We start from the raw sequence: 22677 nt of genomic DNA on the forward strand, positions 1-22677 counted from the left end.
CTTGGCCATACCCTCACTACCATATGTAGTCGCTCATGTGGAACGAGCTGCACTTATACGTAACCTATATTGCTGTCCAGGGAGGACATATTTGTTGAGAGTCGTGGGCCTGGTACAGTCGAGTAAATACGAAATAGCAGTACCCGTATTATTAAGAAGTGCGATGCAATGTTCCCTCGAACATGCGTGACCGAAGGAACATGCATTGTGTTCTTAGTAACACAGACACTGCTGTTTCGAACAAAACCGTTTCATTTAGCATCTATATGTAGCCTTTTCCATTGTTTTACATGTATTGTGCCGTATTCGCTGTTTCCTAACAACTTACTTTGCAGAGACTGTTAACACGGAAAATTTTACTCTCACGAATTGTCCTAGTAGGCTTATACCTATTCCTCCACATGCTCCCGCCCAGACATAAACGTTTCAGTTACAGGAATCGGTCTAAATTTGGCTGCCATATACTTCTTAAAACATATGTTTCGTTCTGATGAAAATAAATGAAAGGAAATTGCAATAAACAATACTTTGAAGCGTCCTGCTTTGTACCATTGTGGTGAAATGTAACATACCCTCACCGTTTTTTTCATTTTTTGGATTTAAAAAAAAAGTTGTTTATTTGACCCAACTTAGAGATGTGATCTACATTTGGGCTAGTCCTAAAAATAAAGATGTAACTGAAAAAAGAAAACTAGTAAAATTCATGAAAATTATTTGTTTATAGAAGAAAAATTAGAAACATTTTATAAAGTGATTGAAAAATAATATGGCATTTTTTTCTTATATCATTGTAGATTCTCAAAAAATGTGCTCACATAACGTCAAACATGCTATTCCCTTGACAAAAGTCATATACATAAATGTTTCTGTCAGCACTTGCCCATTTGTTGTGCGCCCACTTTTTACACAGACTGTGCACAAAGCACAAATCTCCGCACACGCCATCGGAAAAGTTTCCTTCACAAAAAGTTCATTCTACATCAGTGTCTGGCTTGTTTTCTCCAGTAGGAAAGTGTAAATCACTCAACTCCTCATCAACGAGTGCCGTGGGCGGTTCATCTATCTGTGACTCTTGTGAACTATAATCTTGCTTTTCTTCGTCCATTACCATTTGTACTTCTTCTTCTCCTTTTATTCTCTCAACCTTCCCTTTCTTGGACGAGATTTCAAACTCTTTTTCAAACTTAATTTTATTTTTCACAGCGTTTCGTTTCGGAGGATTAGTAAATATTTTTCCCAGTAACACCCTTTTGTAAAATCGTTTAGAAAGGAGTGCCAGTTATCAGGACAGATCGTACGGCTTTACGTATATTGTTGCTTTTACATTGTTTGCCAATGGAACAGGAGCGATGTCGCAAGTCGTAAGTACTAACAGCGATGAAGTAGATCTGTTTGGTTGAGGTTAATAAATGAATCTGGCTGACACGTCAGATATTACTAGGATAGGACTATCTAAAGTGGATGGGAACTCTTTGAGAGAATTGTCCCCACAGTTTGATCTGTGGCTGCGCTAATCGCCTTGGTCATACCTATTTAGTTGTTTTGTTCCATTTTTCCCCCTTGCCGTACAGGATATATTTTGCCTTTGTTTTCGGTGTTCTAGATCAAAAACGGCACAGGACAGTCATATTGACAAAATGGTCCAGAATTTGGCTATAGGTCAAGAATCAGAACCTTAGACAAGAAGCCAACTCTACATAAAAAGCTAAGTAAACTAGAAAGTTTATTGTAATCTTGCGCCTCTCAAATCTTCAGAAAAGAGGAGAAGAGTTTGCTTATTGTGGACAATAGCTTCAAGCAGGAAGGGGGAGGGGTTAAATTGTAACCGCCATACACCAACTGTTTGGCAACACGCATTGGACTCAAGGAAGACACAAGCTCATTGTAAGCAAACACAAAAATATCGTACCTAGCAACTACGTAGGTTGTATGGCACAAAGAATATCAGTGTGGAAGCTTTTCAAAATATGATATCTTGTAAACGACTCGCACTATATTCCTGCAACAAAACACCACAGACATTCTAATTTACCCTACTTTTAGTTTGTTAACTTCAATAGACATTGTTCCATTTAAAAAAGAGTATGTTTCCACAAAAATCACACATTTCAAGTATTATCGCAATCTGTTTATTAGTCAAAACTGTGAAAACCGAACATGTAGCAGTCTTAGGTGTTTCGTACTGTACAAAACATGTTCTCACATGGCTGACACAAATCTGCGACCATACGTGCTGCCTACTTTTGATACGTTAATAGCTCGAATTTAGACCATTACTACAACGTATTTTTTACATTAATTACAAAATAACAATGAATTTTATTGATCAGAATTAAAGATATTCTACAAGTTGAGTTTACCCTTAACACAACATGCTAGAAGAAGACTATTCGGATACACATAAAATGCAAGAAAAGATGCATGTCTGCAAATATGTTAAGATGGTCGAACTTGATTTTATGGTCAGTACAGTCGCATGAGATAATGAACTGTCAAGGCGGCTTTACAGAACAATTGACTTAACCTAAAGGACTGTTTTGCATTGATTCCGCTAGGCTGAAGGACATCCCAGTACCAAATATCTAGCCAGTCCTAATTTAGACCCTAAGATATGACATTACTGCCTCTTTATCTAGTTAGCAGACAATGTAAATCGTGAACTAGAGTATTACTCCTAAATCCACGATTCTAAAGGAACATTTGAAAATCGTGTTTCGGTATTTCTGCTTTCCTGATTATTTTAGTTCCCTTCTTCTGCAACCATTGTTCCGACAACTGCCTCGTGGTTACTGATACCGTTTCTATACGAACATCTTCAAAAGCGATATTGCAGTGCATGTCCGCAGAAACATGGCATCGCTCTTCTTAACAGCAAAGACACTGCAATATCATATTTATCCGCCGATACCAGGCAAAGACTTTCAATTAAAATGTCCCTCCCCCCTCCCCCTATACGGTAATTACACAATCTGTGTATGAGTACAGCTTGTGACGCAGGAACGATGACAAATGGGTGTTTGAGCCTGGCCGTGAGTCGTGCATGGATAGCCAAAGCCGTTAAGGCGACCGCTTTAATAAGCGGTAAATCCAGGTTCGAGTCTCGGTCTTGCACACATTTTCATTGTTGGCATTCCCTTCGTGATTCAGGTTACAGAGAGCCGAGTGGTAGGGACTAACCGCCAGGCAATCGTAGTTTTCTCTAGAGTACCAAGTGCTCGTCGTGTTGCCTGTTTCGTAGGTACGTCCTGCTTGTTGTCAAGTGTGACTGGTTCCGGGCTGGCAGCGCTGCCCCTTGCCGCTGAGATCTGTGAACCACGAAGTTATTTCATTGGAGATATAAACGTTTCTCCTTCGTACAAGAGGTACGACACTAGATCTCACGAACAACCACGTTCTAATACAATTTCTGAACGACGAACCCGTTGTGTAATGATTCCACATGCACTCCAACGTACTTAGTGCGGTTGCACTGAAATGTTAATACACTACTGGCCATTAAAATTGCTACACCAAGAAGAAATGCAGATGATAAACGGGTATTTATTGGACAAATATATTATACTAGAACTGACATGGGTGCATAGATACTGAGAAATCAGTACCCAGAACAACCACCTCTGGCCGTAATAACGGCCTTGATACGCCTGGGCATTGAGTCAGACACAGCTTGGATGGCGTGTACAGGTACAGCTGCTCATGCAGCTTCAACACGATACCACAGTTCATCAAGAGTAGTGACTGGCGTATTGTGACGAGCATGTTGCTCGGCCACCATTGACCAGACGTTTTCAGTTGGTGAGAGATCTGGAGAATGTGCTGGCCAGGGCAACAGTCGAATGTTTTCTGTATCCAGAAAGGCCCGTACACGACCTGCAACATGCGGTCGTGCATTATCCTGCTGAAGTGTAGGGTTTCGCACGGATCGAATGAAGGGTAGAGCCACGGGTCGTAACACATCTGAAATGTAACGTCCACTGTTCAAAATGCCGTCAATGAGAACAAGAGGTGACCGAGACGTGTAACCAATGGCACCCCATACCATCACGCTGGGTGATGAGGCAGTATGGCGATGACGAGTACACGCTTCCAATGTGCGTCCACCGCAGTGTCGCCAAACACGGATCCGACCATCATGATGCTGTAAATAGAACCTGGATTTATACGAAAAAATGACGTTTTGCCATTCGTGCACCGAGGTTCGTCGTTGAGTACACCATCGCAGGCGCTCCTGTCTGTGATGCAGCGTCAATGGTAACCGCAGCCACAGTCTCCGAGCTGATAGTCCATGCTGCTGCAAACGTCGTCAAACTGTTCGTGCAGTCTTGCAAACGTTCTCATGTGTTGACTCAGGGATCGAGACGTGGCTGCACGATCCGTTACAGCCATGCGGATAAGATGCCTGTCATCTCGACTGTTAGTGATACGAGGCCGTTGGGATCCAGCACGGCGTTCCGTATTACCCTCCTGAACTCACCGATTCCATATTCTGCTAACAGTCATTGGATCTTGACCAACGCGAGCAGCAATGTCACGATACGATAAACCGAAATCGCGATAGGCTACAATCCGACACTTATCAAAGTCGGAAACGTGATGGTACGCATTTCTCCTCCTTACACGAGGCATCACAACAACGTTTCGCCAGGCAACGCCGGTCAACTGCTGTTTGTGTATGAGAAATCGGTTGGAAACTTTCCTCATGTCAACACGTTGTAGGTGTTGCCACCGGCGCCAACGTTGTGTGAATGCTCTGAAAAGCGTATCATTTGCATATCACAGCATCTTCTTCCAGTCGGTTAAATTTCGCGTCTTTAGCAAGTCATCTTCGTGGAGTAGCAATTTTAATGGCCAGTAGTGTAATAATTTAGGAGGACCATTCAGTAAATAATGCAACTCACTTTCTTTTCTCAACCAATTTCTGTTGAAAAAAATGTGAAATATCGCGGGAAACCAGAGCATCGCAGACGTTCACAGGCGTTTGCAGAATGGCTACTGAGACCTGGCAGTGAACAAAAGCACGGTGAGTCGAAGGCGAGGTGTCTGACATCATCGCAACAAGATCGCGGAAACCTGGCAGATCTCCTGTGTGCCGGCCGATCACACACAGCTGTGACTCCTGCAATGTTGGAACGTGCGAACACTGTCTTTCGATGTGACGGATGAATCAGAATCAGACACCTTGCTGCAGTTGTGGACGTTGTCGTTGGCAGTGCGCCAGTTGGGGTACTCAGAGATGTGTGCCATCTGGGTTCCTCGCTGACTACCAAACCATGAAGAGCAACGAGTATGACTCAATATAGAATGCACTCCGCGGGAAGCAACACGTGTATTTTAGAGAGGTTATTGATGTAGCAACACGTTCGCTCCGACCTCGACCAGTGGAATGGTATCAGGTGGGCATGCAGGCCCTCCTAATAAGGTGACGTAAAGCCGTCGCATTGAACGGAGATTATGTTGAGAAATAGGGTTTTGTAATCAAAAGAGTGAGGACAAAGCTGACGTATTGGAAACCTGAATAAAACCAATCTGCTTTCGGAGAAAATGGGTTGCATGAGCTATTGAACGCCCTCGTATAAATGCAAGCATGCCAGTTTCACGAATGTCGCAAGACGCCATCATGGTACTGCAATATTAATGACTAGCAATGTACAGATTTCCAGGGTTCCTTTTTGTAAGTGGAGTCAGAAGTAATACCCAGTTTAAGCTTTACAATCTGAAGAGCTGGGAAAGAAGCATTTTATGCTAAGACTGTACATACAGAAATTTTCGATACTCATTTATTGCCACATGATACAGTGCGTCGAAACATAACTTCCTTCTTAAACTTCGTGCAAGAGACCAATATTCGTCTTATGGGAGGCATAGTAAATTGAACGTTTATCTAGAAATTTCATTTGAGAAAAAATTAGTGTAATTATAAAAATTTTCACCTTTTTTCCGCTGAATAATACAAACAAGTTTTATTTCTTTCTGAAATCATCCCTAATTTCTTCACTGACTCCTCAGTATACAGGCTGAATAACAGGAAAGATCGGCAACAACTCTGTCTCCATCTCTTCTCAGTTACCATTTACATCTCATGTCCTTCAACCTTTGGGGCTGTGCGCTGTAGACTGTACAGGTTGTACATGTCCTTCCGATCTCTGTGTTTTATCCTTTAACGTTTCACTCCCTGAAATGCGATCAAGGATTTTGAAGTTTTCGATACTCAGGTGAGTTCAAGGTCGAGATTCGTAACATTTTGATTGCTATTGTTTTGGATATCGAACACTTGGTGGTCACTTGGTTGTTCGGAAACTAATCCCGCGATCACCACGGGTGAGATGGTGACAGAAGGGAGCAGAAAGGGAGGGGTGAAACTACTGCATGTGCAGAGGTGCGCTGTTAGAGGGAAAGGCAGGTATTGTCGCTTGGACGACCTTGTACGTCGTAAAAGCTTCTGTATAGTGACAATCTGTTAACTTATTTAAGGGAATTTCTTTGGCTCGTGTATCAGTTTATTTACTCTTCCTAAACTTTAAAGTTAATTACAAAATAGTCACAAATGGACCAATTAAAACATATTCTGTACTTGCGATCATAGAGAGTCATAGGGACTTCATGTAGTACAACTGGCAACTCCAGGGTTTGTCATATCCTTCACTTTCGGTCATTGTCCGCAAATACAATATGAAACAGTCATAAACTGAAAGAATTTCGTCTAATTGCATCATAAGTCATCGTTTCGCAAAGAAGCTTGAAAAACTGGAGATAACTGCAGTAGCTGAAACGGTAAGACATGATCTCCTGCTTGAACATCTGCGTGTAGGATCCCCTCGGAGTTGGCAAGATTGATTGGGGAAGGAAAATAAGGGCTCTCCTCCCGCCATTTGAAACTTACGATATCGGATTGTTTTAATTGATAGTGTGTATTCTCTGTAGAGGACAAGTGAACTATTTGAAAATATTCCCGATGAAAATCTATCATTTGTGGAGCCGTCTGTCTTATCTTGCCACGTGGTGCCATCACTGGTATCGGTGTCCATATTGCTGCACTGCTAGTGCTGATGACGTAGTATAAATAAAAGGCAAATCTTCATATGATATAATTATTTACTCATTATTCGAAGACTATCTGGTGAGTAACCTCCGTTGTCTAGTAGCGGGGGGAGCAGTGGGAATACTGTGCAGTCATATTAATGTGGCCAACTGTAAAAAGCATGAATAACCACCTTTTGTAACGCGGAGCGCTGAAAGATGTGCAGGTATGAAGTCTGGAAGTACCGACTGGGATGTAGATCCATACCGACTTCAGTGGCGTGGCCAGCTGTTGTAGGTTTCTCGTTTGAGGACCCATGGTGCTTCAGCCAGATAGAGATGGTCCGTAGATACTCGATTGGGTTTAAATCCGGGGAGTCTGGTGGTCAGGGCAGTATGATAAACTCATCCTGGTGCCCTATGAACAACGCACGTGCAGAGCGAGCTGTGAGACACGAGGCACTGTCCTGGTGGTAGATGCCACTATGCTGAGGGAAAACAAACTGCATGTAGGGGTGGACATGGTCGCCAAAGATAGGTGCATACCTACGTTGACCGAAGAAAGGCAGAAATACTGAATTCAGTGTTCCGAAACTGTTTCACTGCGGAAAATCGTAACACGGTCCCTGACTTCAGCCGTCGCACGGACGCCAAAATGGAAAATATTGAAATAAACGATATCGGAATTGAAAAACAACTGCTATCACTTAGTAGCGGAAAAGCATCCGGACCAGACGAGATAACCTTAAGATTCTACAGTGATTATGCTAAAGAACTTGCCCCCTTTCTATCAGCAATTTATCGTAGATCGCTGGAAGAACGTAAAGTACCTAGCGACTGGAAGAAAGCGCAGGTCGTTCCCATTTTCAAGAAGGGTCATAAATCAGATGCGAATAATTATAGGCCTATTTCGCTTACGTCAATCTGTTGTAGAATAATGGAACATGTTTTGTGTTCTCGTATTATGACGTTCTTAGATAATACAAATCTCCTTCATCATAACCAACATGGATTCCGCAAACAGAGATCATGTGAAACTCAGCTCGCCCTATTTGCCCAAGAAATTCACAGTGCCGTAGACACTGGCGAGCAGATTGATGCCGTATTCCTGGACTTCAGGAAGGCATTTGATACGGTTCCGCACTTACGATTAGTGAAAAAAATACGAGCTTACGGAATATCGGACCAGGTTTGTGATTGGATTCAGGATTTCCTAGAAGAAAGAACACAACATGTCATTCTTAACGGTTCGAAATCTGCAGATGTAGAGGTAATTTCGGGAGTACCGCAAGGAAGCGTGATAGGACCTTTATTGTTTACAATATACATAAATGACTTAGTTGACAACATCGGTAGCTCCGTGAGGCTATTTGCAGATGACACGGTTGTCTACAAGAAAGTAGCAACATCAGAAGACTCGTACGTACTCCAGGAAGACCTGCAGAGGATTAATGCATGGTGCGACAGCTGGCAGCTTTCCCTAAACGTAGATAAATGTAATATAATGCGCATACATAGGGGCAGAAATCCATTCCAGTACGATTATGCCATAGGTGGTAAATCATTGGAAGCGGTAACGACCGTAAAATACTTAGGAGTTACTATCCGGAGCGATCTGAAGTGGAATGATCACATAAAACAAATAGTGGGAAAAGCAGGCGCCAGGTTGAGATTCATAGGAAGAATTCTAAGAAAATGTGACTCATCGACGAAAGAAGTAGCTTACAAAACGCTTGTTCGTCCGATTCTTGAGTATTGCTCATCAGTATGGGACCCTTACCAGGTTGGATTAATAGAAGAGATAGACATGATCCAGCGAAAAGCAGCGCGATTCGTCATGGGGACATTTAGTCAGCGCGAGAGCGTTACGGAGATGCTGAACAATCTCCAGTGGCGGACACTTCAAGAAAGGCGTTACGCAATACGGAGAGGTTTATTATCGAAATTACGAGAGAGCACATTCCGGGAAGAGATGGGCAACATATTACTACCGCCCACATATATCTCGCGTAATGATCACAACGAAAAGATCCGAGAAATTAGAGCAAATACGGAGACTTACAAGCAGTCGTTCTTCCCACGCACAATTCGTGAATGGAACAGGGAAGGGGGGATCAGATAGTGGTACAATAAGTACCCTCCGCCACACACCGTAAGGTGGCTCGCGGAGTATAGATGTAGATGTAGATGTAGATTGTGCCTTCCAGAATGACGTAATCATCCAGAGAATGCCATGAAAACATCCCCCACACCGTAAAGTTGTTGCAGGGTGTTTGCGTACAGACGATTGAAGCTGTACGCACCTGCGGCCATCTGTCGAATGGAGCATCTGAAGAGGCCATCCGTCGCCACTCAGTTGGCGTTTATTTGCGGTATTGGGCGTGCAAATTCCAGTCTTCGGCGCACATGAACATCATCCAGCATGGGTGCATGAACCATGCACCTGCTTCGGATGGCCATACGCAGCAACGTCCGTTGAGTATTCATTGCGGAGACACTGTTGGTAGCCCATTGGGTCATCTGGGCGGTCAGATGCTCAACTGTTGCACGGCTATTCGGCCGTACACATCTCCGCAACCGTCGCTCAACTGTCATCTATGGCCTGTGCTGCACCACAGTTGTCTGGGCTCTGGTTTTGGATAGCGCCATTTTGTCACGCAAAGAATACTGTAATCACGGTTGGAAAGCGAACAGTTTACAAACATAGCCGTTTCGCAAATGTTTCCATCCTCGGCCGGAAAGCCGATGATCATGCCCTATTGCAGTTCAGATAAATTGCTCCGTTATCGCATTACAATTATAACTGCCGTTTCTTGTTAACATTAATAAGAAACATTGGACCAACTATCAGACTCCTTCAACTGAATATCGAAAGCATTAGCAGGGCAAAGTGTGACTACCTGTCAAAATTTTTGCTGGACAACAATATCGATGTCGTCGCCATTCAAGAAACTCGTGTTTCCAGCGAAGAAATATTCCGAAGCCGAGGTCGAATTCCTGGATATTCTGCACTTGGTGTAACTTACCACGAGGTGTATGGATGCTACGTATGTCCGTAACAACATAAACGAAGCTTCACTGATTGCTGTAAGTGTGGAGGCAGATATACATACAGTTGTCATACAATTGCATGGCATTTCTATTACAAATGTTTACAAACCACCCAAAACAACATGGCCCGATTTTGTCCTACACACAGCAGAACATCCTGCAATTTATATAGGAGACTTCAATAGTCACCATGAACTTTGGAAGTACTCTCAAAATGATGAAAGTGGGAGCATGCTTGCAGAATGGATCGAAGAGAATAATTTCATCTAGTGTTTGATGCCAAAGATCAAGGCACTTTCAGGTCAGCTGCTTGGGACAAGGATTCAAATCCTGACTTATGCTTTGTTAGCTGCAACGAAACTGGCTTTCCTACAAGGAAAGTGATAGGTGCCTTTCCTCACAGCCAACACAGACCTGTAATAATACAAATTGGCTGCACTGTTCCTGTCATACGTTCAACTCTGCAACCTCGATGGAATTTCCAGAAAGCCGACTGGATGAAGTTTTCAACGGAACTGGATAAGACCATTCGATGGATACCTCCATCACATAATAACTATCAACGCTTCATTCGTGCAGTAACAGCAACAGCTAAAAAGTGTATGCCAAGAATATGTTCCAGGATGGAATGAGGAAAGTGAAACACTGTACCAATACTTCCAGCAAAGTGGTGACCCAGAGATAGCTACGGAACTATTGTCCAGCTTGGACATGTCACGGAGGCAGAAATGGGCAGAAACAGTCAAAACTATGGACTTTACCCACTCGAGCAGGAAAGCATGGAGTCTTCTGAGAAAACTGGGAGGAAGTGCACCAGCATGCAGAAAAAATTCCGAAGTAACACCAGACCAAATTGATCCCACATCATTACTACATCAAGAGTACCTCCTGACAAGAAACATACAAGACATATCAGACGACAGCTTCGTGACCTGAAAAAGAAGGCATCTCCCTCATCTGAGTATACTCATCCCTTCACAGTTTCAGACATTGACTCTGTACTGAAGGACCTCAAACCTCTTAAGGCACCTGGATTCGATGGTATCCATCCAGAATTCCTGATCCATATGGGAGGAAAAGCTAAGAAATGGCTGGCAGAATTCTTCACTGACATCCTGCTGACTGGTCAACTTCCATCTGAGTTTAAAATGGTGAAGATAATATCTGTTCTGAAACCTGGCAAACCCAGCAACAAGGTAGAAAACTATCGCCCCATTTCCCTACTCAGCTGCTGCTACAAGCTTTTTGAAAGGCTAATATATAACAGAATAAGTAGCGCTATCTTAGAGAACGTTCCAGTTGATCAGGCAGGCTTCAGACCAGGGCGTAGCTGCAGCGAACCTTTAATTGTCTCTCACATCCTTCATAGAGTCAGGATACCAAATGAAGCAGAAAACATCTGTGGCATTTGTTGATCTAACTGCCACCTTCGACACTGTGTGGAGGGAAGGCCTTGTCTACCAATTTCTCCGCATCATACCCTGCAGAACAATGGCTCGACTGATTAACAGCATGCTAAGTGATCGGAAGTTCCAGGTAATCAGTGGAAGCAACATAAGTAAGGAGAGGAAGCTGAACAACGGATTGCCTCAAGGATCAGTTCTCTCACCCTCACTGTTCAACCTATATCTATCTGATCTACCTGACACTTCGTCCAGAAAATACTGCTATGCCGATGACCTGGCTCTAGCCGTCAAACACCAGGAAATGAAGACAACAGAAGAGATTTCAGCCAATGACCTATCTGCATTAGACAATTACTTCAAAATCTGGAGACTCCAACCCAGTGTGACTAAAACAGAAGTGTGTTGCTTCCATCTAAATAACCAGTTGGCGAACGTAAAACTGGAAGTAAGTTTCAGAGGCAGAATTCTTCGTCACAATTGGAACCCAAAATATCTTGGTGGCATCCTGGATCGTACACTATGCTTCAAACAACACCTTCTTAACTTAGCTCAAAAGCTGAGGACTCGAAACAACATCCTCCATAAGCTATGCGGAACTACCTGGGGATCTTCAGCAACCACCCTGCGAACTTCAGCTCTGGGCTTGGTATACTCAAGTGGTGAGTATTGTGCACCTGTTTGGATGAATAATCATCATACAAGGCTTGTTGATACCCAGCTGAATACGACAATGCGCATAATATCTGGCACAATCAGATCTACTCCAGTTTATTGGCTTCCACTGTTAACCGGTTAACTTCAAAGCAATACAGATGCAAAGGTGCATAGAGGTAATAAAAGAAACTATATGCAGTTACTCGGTAACGAGTCATTGCAGAGTATGCTGGCGAGGTGGTGCACTGGGTAGCACACTGTATTCGCATGCGGCAGGACGAGGGTTCAAACCCCTATCCGGCCATCGTCATTTAGGTTTTACGTAATTTCTCTGAATCGCTTCACGCAAATGCCGGGTTGGTTCCTTTGAAACGGTATAATGCCTCCTGATCTACGCAGATGTACTGCCCTTATGAGAGAATTCCACAAGATCTCCAGGAATTCTAACCGACCCGTGCATAGCGACCTGCCACTTTTAAATCGCAAGAGACTGAAATCACGTCATCCAACTCTGTGCGATGCTGCTGACATGGTTGCTAAGAATTTCAAACCTCTTGAAGAATGGAAAGGTCGGTGGGAAGCAGTGACAGATGTGCACCAGCATATCTTCTCAGGTGCTAAACTTCCAAGTGGATTCGACTTACCACGCAAGACCTGGTCTAGTCTCAACAGAATCCGTACCAGCCATGGGCGATGCAGGGACGCTCTCTTTAAGTGGAAGAAGCTGCCTGACCCAGCTTGTGACTGCGGGGCTCCATACCAGACTGTTCAACACATTGTCAGTGAATGCAGGATTCGAGCCTATCACGGCGCCAAAGAGGACTTCCTGCTAGCAACTCCAAATGCAGTGCGCTGGATTGAATTACTGGATATTCAGTTGTAAAGACAAACTTAAGTTTCTTGTGTGTCAATATGTACATATGTATATGTAATTTCATGATATGTCTGTATTAGCCATACGCTAAATAAAATATAACTGCCGTGTTTTCCACGTCCCCCGAAACGCTTTATATAGCATCCACTGGAGTGCAGCCTCCTGCCGCCTGCGAGTAGTTATTGCAGGTTGACGTCGAACATATGCAGTGATCAAATTAATGTTATTGGACAGTATATGCACTTGTAATAGTTTGGAAAATACAGAGCTGTGAAATCGATGACCCACTTATTGTAGCCCTCTATATATCTTTGGTTTTACTTAGTGTTGGATGCTTTGGCGGGAGATGTGATCGTAATACAGTTATTGTTCACGGGCTAGCATAGCGGACAGTAGAAGTATGTAAAGTGGGGGCTGAGCAGACATAGTAGAAAGATCTTTTTTAAATGTTACTCGTGAAAGGAAATAAGGATGAATGAAAGAATTAAAAAATTGAATGTTACATTTATTTGAAAAATTACTAGTTACGTATGGTGAGTGCAAAATAAGAAAATTCAGAACTTTCGTCAGATTACGGAATGACTCCGGTCGACAATTGTCGAGACCATCGATCATTAAAGGTAAGTACAACTAAAGTCTTCATTCACAATTAAAGTATTTGTGTAGATTGCAACAAACTCGCCATTTTTGTGTAAACTACAGCTACAGTTAGACATTATCTAAATTCAGTCTTCGTTATTCAGTGAGTGCAGGGTCGTTAAAAGTTGCAGAGATAAAAATACGTCTCTATTGTAACATAGCACAGTACTGCTATGCCCCTCTTCCATTGTATTCACTGAACTCATACAAGAAGTGCGAATCGACCAACACTTCATCAACTACTCTATCCGTACTCGTGGGTAACGCTGTTGACGTATAACTGATTCTGTAAGAAAAACAAACCCGAGACAGAAGTGAGTAATACCGAATGCAAGCTTGAGGGTGACGCGTGAAGAGGAAATTACTCTTATTAACAGGAAATAACGTGAGTGAACAGACGACGTTCGTTTCTTAGCAGACACGCAGCGCATACCGTCGACATGCACACTGTTGTTAGGATATTTTCAAAGCAATACAGATGCAAAGGTGCATAGAGGTAATAAAGGAAACTATATGCAGTTACTCGGTAACGAGTCATTGCAGAGTATGACTCTCAGTATCACCTTCTCAGAAACCGAGCGAGGTGGTGCAGTGGCTAGCACACTGGATTCGCATGCGGCAGGACGAGGGTTCAAACCCCTATCCGGCCATCGTCATTTAGGTTTTACGTAATTTCTCTGAATCGCTTCAGGCAAATGCCGGGTTGGTTCCTTTGAAACGGCACGGGCGACAAAGTTCCCCATCCTTCCCTAATCCGATGGGACCTATTACCTCGCCGTTTGATCCCCTCCCACAAATCAACCAACCATTCTCATAAAATATCCCCCAACAACTTCAGAAACTGTTTCCGTGGATTTCGTGTTCACCCTGGACTCTAAAAATCTGGTCTGCTTCTCGACTCTAATTACCTGAAAGTACGGAAAGTTGACCTCCACAATAGGAAGGGATGTCCCAGCATGTAATTCACTACATTATTGAACTGGAGGTACTCACTTCTCGCCCTTAAGCACGAACGGGTTCCTGGCGAATATGGGGTCGACGTCTTCGTTGGTCTGCACGTTGTTGTCGTGGAAGGACGGGAAGTCCCTGACGAGCATCGTCCTCACCAGGTCGACATCCCTCACCAGCAGCATCGGCTCCCGGAAGCGGTAGAAGCCGCAGAACGGCACTCCTTCCATCTGGCTGCGGTGCAGAAACAACAAGTCAGTCTCTATATTATTCATTTCACAGTAGGACTTACACTCAGGTGGTGACAGTAATGGGATACCTTCTAATATCGTGTCGTAGCTTTTGGTAGGCGTAGTGATGCAGCTATACGTGGCATGGACTCAACAAGTTGTTGGAAATCCCTTTCAGAAATACTGAGCCATACTGCTTCTACAGCCTTCATAATTGCGAAAGTGTTCCCAGTGCAGGATGTTGTACGCAAACTGACCTCTCCATAAATTTTCGATGTGATTCATGTCGGACTATCTGGGTGTCCAGATCATTCCCTTAAACTGTACTTCAAACCAACCGCGAGAAATTGTGTCCCGGTAACGTGACATCGTTGTTCGTGAACATGAAGTTCATGAATGGCCGAAAATGGTCTCCAAATAGCCGAACATAACCATTTCCAGTCATTGATTGGTTCAGTTGGACCAGACGATCCAGTCCATTCCATGTAAACGGAGCCTGCACCGTTATGGAGCAACAACCAGTTTGCACAGCGCCTTATTGATATCTTAGGTAGATGACTTCGTGGGGTCCGAGCCACACTCGAACCCTACCGTCGGGCCTCATCTGACCAGACCACGGTTTTCCAGTCGTCTAGGGCCCAACTAACACATTACGACCCCAGGAGAGGCGCTGCAGACGACGTCGTCTTCTGCTCTCTTAGCCCATTAAAGCCAAATTTCGCCACACTGTCCTAACAGATACGCTAGTCATTGGTTCAAAATGGCTCTGAGCACTATGGGACTCAACTTCTGAGGTTATTAGTCCCCTAGAACTTAGAAGTAGTTAAACCTAACTAACCTAAGGACATCACAAACATCCATGCCCGAGGCAGGATTCGAACCTGCGACCGTAGCGGTCTTGCGGTTCCAGACTGCAGCGCCTTTAACCGCACGGCCACTTCGGCCGGCTGCTAGTCATTGGTCCCACATTGATTTCTGCGTTTATAATGTTGCTTGTCTGTTAGCACTGGCAACCCTACACAGTCGCCAGTGCTCTCGGTCGTTAAGTGAAGGCTGTCGGCTACTGCGTTGTCCGTGGTGAGAGGTAATGCCTGAAATTTGGCACTGTAGGTACACTTTCGATACTGAATCTCTGAATATTGAATTTCCTAACGATTCCCGAAATGGAATGCCCATCCATCTAATCTCATGCTCATAAATGCTGATACATGGGAAAAAACGCTCTGATGGGCGGTTTGCGAGTTTAAATCACCTCGGGGTATGACCATGTGGTGCATTTGACCTGCGGTAGTCGCACGGTGCTGTTGGCAGCAGTCCATATACGCAGAGGTGTGTTGGTGCATGTCAGAGTATGGTGCAGCGAGTAAGTGTGCAGACGTTGTCAGACGTGCTAATGGTGACTGTGTGTTGAAAATGAATCAAAGAACACAACACATTGATGACGTTATGAGCGGTAGAATACTAGGGCGACTGGAGACTAGTCAAACAAAGCAGATCGTAACACGGGCCCTCCGTGTGCCACAAAGTGTGATCTCAAGATTATGGCAACGAATCCAGAAGACAGGAAACGTGTCCAGGCGCTAGAGTACGGCACGTCCACAGTATACAACACCACAAGAAGACCGATATCTCACCATCAGTGCCCGCAGAGGACCACGGAATACTGCAGGTAGCCTTACTTGGAACCTTACCGCAGCCACTGGAACAGTTGTTTCCAGACACAGAGTCTACAGACGACTGAACAGACATGGTTCATTCGCCCGGAGACCTGCAAGGTGCATTCCACTGACCCCTGGTCACAGGAGAGCTCGTAAAGCCTGGTGTCAAGAACACAGTACATGGTCATTGGAACAGTGGTCTAGGTCATTTTTACGGACGAGTCCAGTTGTAGTCTGAACAGTGATTCTCGCCGGTTTTTCATCTGGCGTGAACCAGATACCAACCCCTTAATGTCCTTGGAAGGGACATGTATGGAGGTCGTGGTTTGATGGTGTGAGGTGGGATTATGATTGGTGCACGTACACCCGTGCATGTCTTTGACAGAGGAACTGTAATAGGTCAGGTGGATCGGGACGTCGTTTTGCACCAGAATGTCCGCCTTTTCAGGGGTGCAGTGTGTCCCACCTTCCTCCTGATGGATGATAATGCACGGCCCCACCGAGCTGCCATCGTGGAGGAGTACCTTGAAACAGAAGATATCCAGGGAATGGAGTGGCCTGCCTGTTCTTTAGACCTAAACCCCATCGAGTACGTCTGGGATGCTCTCGGTCCACGTGTCGCTACACGTCTTCACACCCTAGGACACTTCAGGAGCTCCGACAGGCACTGATGTAAAAATGGGGGACTGTATCCCAGCAGCTGTTCGACCATATGATCCACAGTATGCCAAGCCGTTGTGCGGCCTGTGTACGTGAGCATGGTGATCATATCCCATATTGATGTCGGGGTACATGCGCAGGAAACAGTGGCGTTTTGTAGCACATGTGTTTCGGGACGGTTTTCTCAACTTATCACCCATGCTGTGGACTTACAGATCTGTGTCGTGTGTGTTCCCTATGTGCCTATGCTACTAGCGGCAGTTTAGTGTAGTACCACGTTGTGTGACACCACATTCTGCAATTATCCTTAATTTATGAGCATGAGTGTACTTCCAAGTATCACTCCGCGTTCAAAGTCTGTTAATTCCCGACGTGCGGCCATAATCACGTCAGAAACAGTTTCACATAAATCAAGTGAGTACAGATGACAGCTACTCCAATGCACGGCCCTATTATATCTTGCGTACGCGATAATATCACTATGTGCTTATCACTATCCCATGGCTTTTGTCACCTCAGTGCATGGGAGTCAGTGTCTACGAGGCTTCCGCTGTACTCCTATATCATCCTACCGGTGGAAACATACGCATTTGAGACCTAGACAGTATCAGCAAAATCGTCACAGAAACTCAATTTTTTTCACAAAAAATGATTGAGGCGAATTTCGAAAATAAGCTATCGCGACAACTTTTCAAATGAAGAAGTGCTGAGAAAAAGTGATCTACGCAGCTTGCATAAAATCGTTTCTTAAAGAAGACTGAAGCTTGCAAATGGGACATGTTCTACGCATTAAAGGTGGAGAATCCCCAAATCAACACTGTTACAGAAACCAACACATGGATACAGAGGTAAAGGAAGACTACGTAACAGCAGGGAACTAGTTTTTGCAAAGGATCCTCAATGCGTGGGCATGAACGGGTTGAAAGCTGAAAACCTGTCAGCCTATCTACACTCCTGGAAATGGAAAAAAGAACACATTGACACCGGTGTGTCAGACCCACCATACTTGCTCCGGACACTGCGAGAGGGCTGTACAAGCAATGTTCACACACCAGGAACCGCGGTGTTGGCCGTCGAATGGCGCTAGCTGCGCAGCATTTGTGCACCGCCGCCGTCAGTGTCAGCCAGTTTGCCGTAGCATACGGAGCTCCATCGCAGTCTTTAACACTGGTAGCATGCCGCGACAGCGTGGACGTGAACCGTATGTGCAGTTGACGGACTTTGAGCGAGGGCGTATAGTGGGCATGCGGGAGGCCGGGTGGACGTACCGCCGAATTGCTCAACACGTGGGGCGTGAGGTCTCCACAGTACATCGATGTTGTCGCCAGTGATCGGCGGAAGGTGCACGTGCCCGTCGACCTGGGACCGGACCGCAGCGACGCACGGATGCACGCCAAGACCGTAGGATCCTACGCAGTGCCGTAGGGGACCGCACCGCCACTTCCCAGCAAATTAGGGACACTGTTGCTCCTGGGGTATCGGCGAGGACCATTCGCAACCGTCTCCATGAAGTTGGGCTACGGTCCCGCACACCGTTAGGCCGTCTTCCGCTCACGCCCCAACATGGTGCAGCCCGCCTCCAGTGGTGTCGCGACAGGCGTGAATGGAGGGACGAATGGAGACGTGTCGTCTTCAGCGATGAGAGTCGCTTCTGCCTTGGTGCCAATGATGGTCGTATGCGTGTTTGGCGCCGTGCAGGTGAGCGCCACAATCAGGACTGCATACGACCGAGGCACACAGGGCCAACACCCGGCATCATGATGTGGGGAGCGATCTCCTACACTGGCCGTACACCACTGGTGATCGTCGAGGGGACACTGAATAGTGCACGGTACATCCAAACCGTCATCGAACCCATCGTTCTACCATTCCTAGACCGGCAAGGGAACTTGCTGTTCCAACAGGACAATGCACGTCCGCATGTATCCCGTGCCACCCAACGTGCTCTAGAAGGTGTAAGTCAACTACCCTGGCCAGCAAGATCTCCGGATCTGTCCCCCATTGAGCATGTTTGGGACTGGATGAAGCGTCGTCTCACGCGGTCTGCACGTCCAGCACGAACGCTGGTCCAACTGAGGCGCCAGGTGGAAATGGCATGGCAAGCCGTTCCACAGGACTACATCCAGCATCTCTACGATCGTCTCCATGGGAGAATAGCAGCCTGCATTGCTGCGAAAGGTGGATATACACTGTACTATTGCCGACATTGTGCATGCTCTGTTGCCTGTGTCTATGTGCCTGTGGTTCTGTCAGTGTAATCATGTGATGTATCTGACCCCAGGAATGTGTCAATAAAGTTTCCCCTTCCTGGGACAATGAATTCACGGTGTTCTTATTTCAATTTCCAGGAGTGTAGTTCGCTGGAGGAAATTTGCTACCCGATTTGGTACCTAGCATTTGGGGAACAAAATCTAAGTACGTCATGAACTTCCTTACCAGAGTTGCTCAAGTTCTTAGTACTCGTAGATGATGCATTCAGTGAACAAGCAGAAGTTAAAGACAAAGTTAAAGAGACGAATACTTATTTCGTGGTAAACGGATTCTCAGATCACAATGCACATTTTTTTTTTTTTTTGTCATCAGTCTACTGACTGGTTTGATGCGGCCCGCCACGAATTCCTTTCCTGTGCTAACCTCTTCATCTCAGAGTAGCACTTGCAACCTACGTCCTCAATTATTTGCTTGACGTATTCCAATCTCTGTCTTCCTCTACAGTTTTTGCCCTCTAAAGCTCCCTCTAGTACAATGGAAGTCATTCCCTCATGTCTTAGCAGTTTTCCTATCATCCTGTCCCTTCTCCTTATCAGTGTTTTCCACATATTCCTTTCCTCTCCGATTCTGCGTAGAACCTCCTCATTCCTTACCTTATCAGTCCACCTAATTTTCAACATTCGTCTATAGCACCACATCTCAAATGCTTCGATTCTCTTCTGTTCCGGTTTTCCCACAGTCCATGTTTCACTACCATACAATGCTGTACTCCAGACGTACATCCTCAGAAATTTCTTCCTCAAATTAAGGCCGGTGCTAGATATTAGTAGACTGCTCTTGTCCAGAAATGCCTTTTTTGCCATAGCGAGTCTGCATTTGATGTCCTTCTTGCTCCGTCCGTCATTGGTTATTTTACTGCCTAGGTAGCAGAATTCCTTAACTTCATTGACTTCGTGACCATCAATCCTGATGTTAAGTTTCTCGCTGTTCTCATTTCTACTACTTCTCATTACCTTCGTCTTTCTCCGATTTACTCTCAAACCATACTGTGTACTCATTAGACTGTTCATTCCGTTCAGCAGATCATTTAATTCTTCTTCACTTTCACTCAGGATAGCAATGTCATCAGCGAATCGTGTCATTGATATCCTTTCACCTTGTATTTTAATTCCACTCCTGAACCTTTCTTTTATTTCCATCATTGCTTCCTCGATGTGCAGATTGAAGAGTAGGTGCGAAAGGCCACAGCCTTGTCTTACACCCTTCTTAATACGAGCACTTCGTTCTTGATCGTCCACTCTTATTATTCCCTCTTGGTTGTTGTACATATTGTATATGACCCGTCTCTCGCTATAGCTTACCCCTACTTTTTTCAGAATCTCGAACAGCTTGCACCATTTTATGTTGTCGAACGCTTTTTCCGGGTGGTCAAATCCTATGAAAGTGTCTTGATTTTTCTTTAGCCTTGCTTCCATTATTAACCGTAACGTCAGAATTGCCTCTCTCCCCCCTTTACTTTTCCTAAAGCCAAACTGATCCTCACCTAGCGCACTCTCAATTTTCTTTTCCATTCTTCTGTATATTATTCTTGTAAGCAGCTTCGATGCATGAGCTGTTAAGCTGATTGTGCGATAATTCTCGCACTTGTCAGCTCTTACCGTGTTCGGAATTGTGTGGATGATGCATTTCCGAAAGTCAGATGGTATATCGCCAGATTCATATATTCTACACACCAACGTGAATAGTCGTTTTGTTGCCACTTCCTCCAATGATTTTAGAAATTCGGATGGAATGTTATCTATCCCTTCTGCCTTATTTGACCGTAAGTCCTCCAAAGCTCCTTTAAATTCCGATTCTAATACTGGATCCCCTATCTCTTCTAAATCGACTCCTGTTTCTTCTTCTATCACATCAGACAAATCTTCACCCTCATAGAGGCTTTCAATGTATTCTTTCCACCTATCTGCTCTCTCCTCTGCATTTAACAATGGAATTCCCGTTGCGCTCTTAATGTTACCACAGTTGCTTTTAATGTCACCAAAGGTTGTTTTGACTTTCCTGTATGCTGAGTCTGTCCTTCAACAATCATATCTTTTTCGATGTCTTCACATTTTTCCTGCAGCCATTTCGTCTTAGCTTCCCTGCACTTCCTATTTATTTCATTCCTCAGCGACTTGTATTTCTGCATTCCTGATTTTCCCGGGACATGTTTGTACTTCCTCCTTTCATCAATCAACTGAAGTATTTCTTCTGTTACCCATAGTTTCTTCGCAGCTACCTTCTTTGTACCTATGTTTTCCTTCCCAACTTATGTGATGGCCCTTTTTAGAGATGTCCATTCCTCTTCAACTGTACTGCCTACTGCGCTATGCCTTATTACTGTATCTATAGCGTTAGAGAACTTCAAGCGTATCTCGTCATTCCTTAGTACTTCCGTATCCCACTTCTTTGCGTATCGATTCTTCCTGACTAATGTCTTGAACTTCAGCCTACTCTTCATCACTACTATATTGTGATCTGAGTCTATATCTGCTCCTGGGTACGCCTTACAATCCAGTATCTGATTTCGGAAACTCTGTCTGACCATAATGTAATCTAATTGAAATCTTCCCGTATCTCCCGGCCTTTTCCAAGTATACCTCCTCCTCTTGTGATACTTGAACAGGGTATTCGCTATTACTAGCTGTAACTTGTTACAGAACTCAATTAGTCTTTCTCCTCTTTCATTCCTTGTCCCAAGCCCATATTCTCCTGTAACCTTTTCTTCTACTCCTTCCCCTACAACTGCATTCCAGTCGCCCATGACTATAAGATTTTCGTCCCCCTTTACATACTGCATTACCCTTTCAATATCCTCATACACTTTCTCTATCTGTTCATCTGACCAGAAATCCTTGTCTTCCTTCTACTTCACTTCACTGGCCCCTACTATATCTAGATTGAGCCTTTGCATTTCCCTTTTCAGATTTTCTAGTTTCCCTACCACGTTCAAGCTTCTGACATTCCACGCCCCGACTCGTAGAACGTTATCCTTTCGTTGATTATTCAATCTTTTTCTCATGGTAACCTCCTCCTTGGTAGTCTCCTCCCGGAGATCCGAATGGGGGACTATTCCGGAATCTTTTGCCAATGGAGAGATCATCATGATACTTCTTCAATTACAGGCCACATGTCCTGTGGATACACGTTACGTGTCTTTGATGCTGTGGTTTCCATTGCCTTCTGCATCCTCATGTCGTTGATCATTGCTGATTCTTCCGCCTTTAGGGGCAGTTTCCCACCCCTAGGACAAGAGAGTGCCCTGAACCTCTATCCGCTCTCCGCCCTCT

General features: G+C 44.7%; 1 protein-coding gene across 1 annotated transcript in view; it reads right to left on the reverse strand.

Annotated features, from left to right (window-relative positions):
• The window catches only part of LOC126094467 (cytochrome P450 6j1-like), a 138231-nt gene that overhangs the window by 89408 nt on the left and 26146 nt on the right, over window positions 1-22677 (reverse strand). The window contains exon 3 of the mRNA XM_049908855.1: window positions 14635-14823. Coding sequence (XP_049764812.1) covers window positions 14635-14823 — 189 coding nt within the window. The remainder of the gene's footprint in view (window positions 1-14634; window positions 14824-22677) is intronic.

The sequence above is a fragment of the Schistocerca cancellata genome, chromosome 8, assembly GCF_023864275.1.
Source record: "Schistocerca cancellata isolate TAMUIC-IGC-003103 chromosome 8, iqSchCanc2.1, whole genome shotgun sequence".
Classification (NCBI taxonomy): domain Eukaryota; kingdom Metazoa; phylum Arthropoda; class Insecta; order Orthoptera; family Acrididae; genus Schistocerca; species Schistocerca cancellata.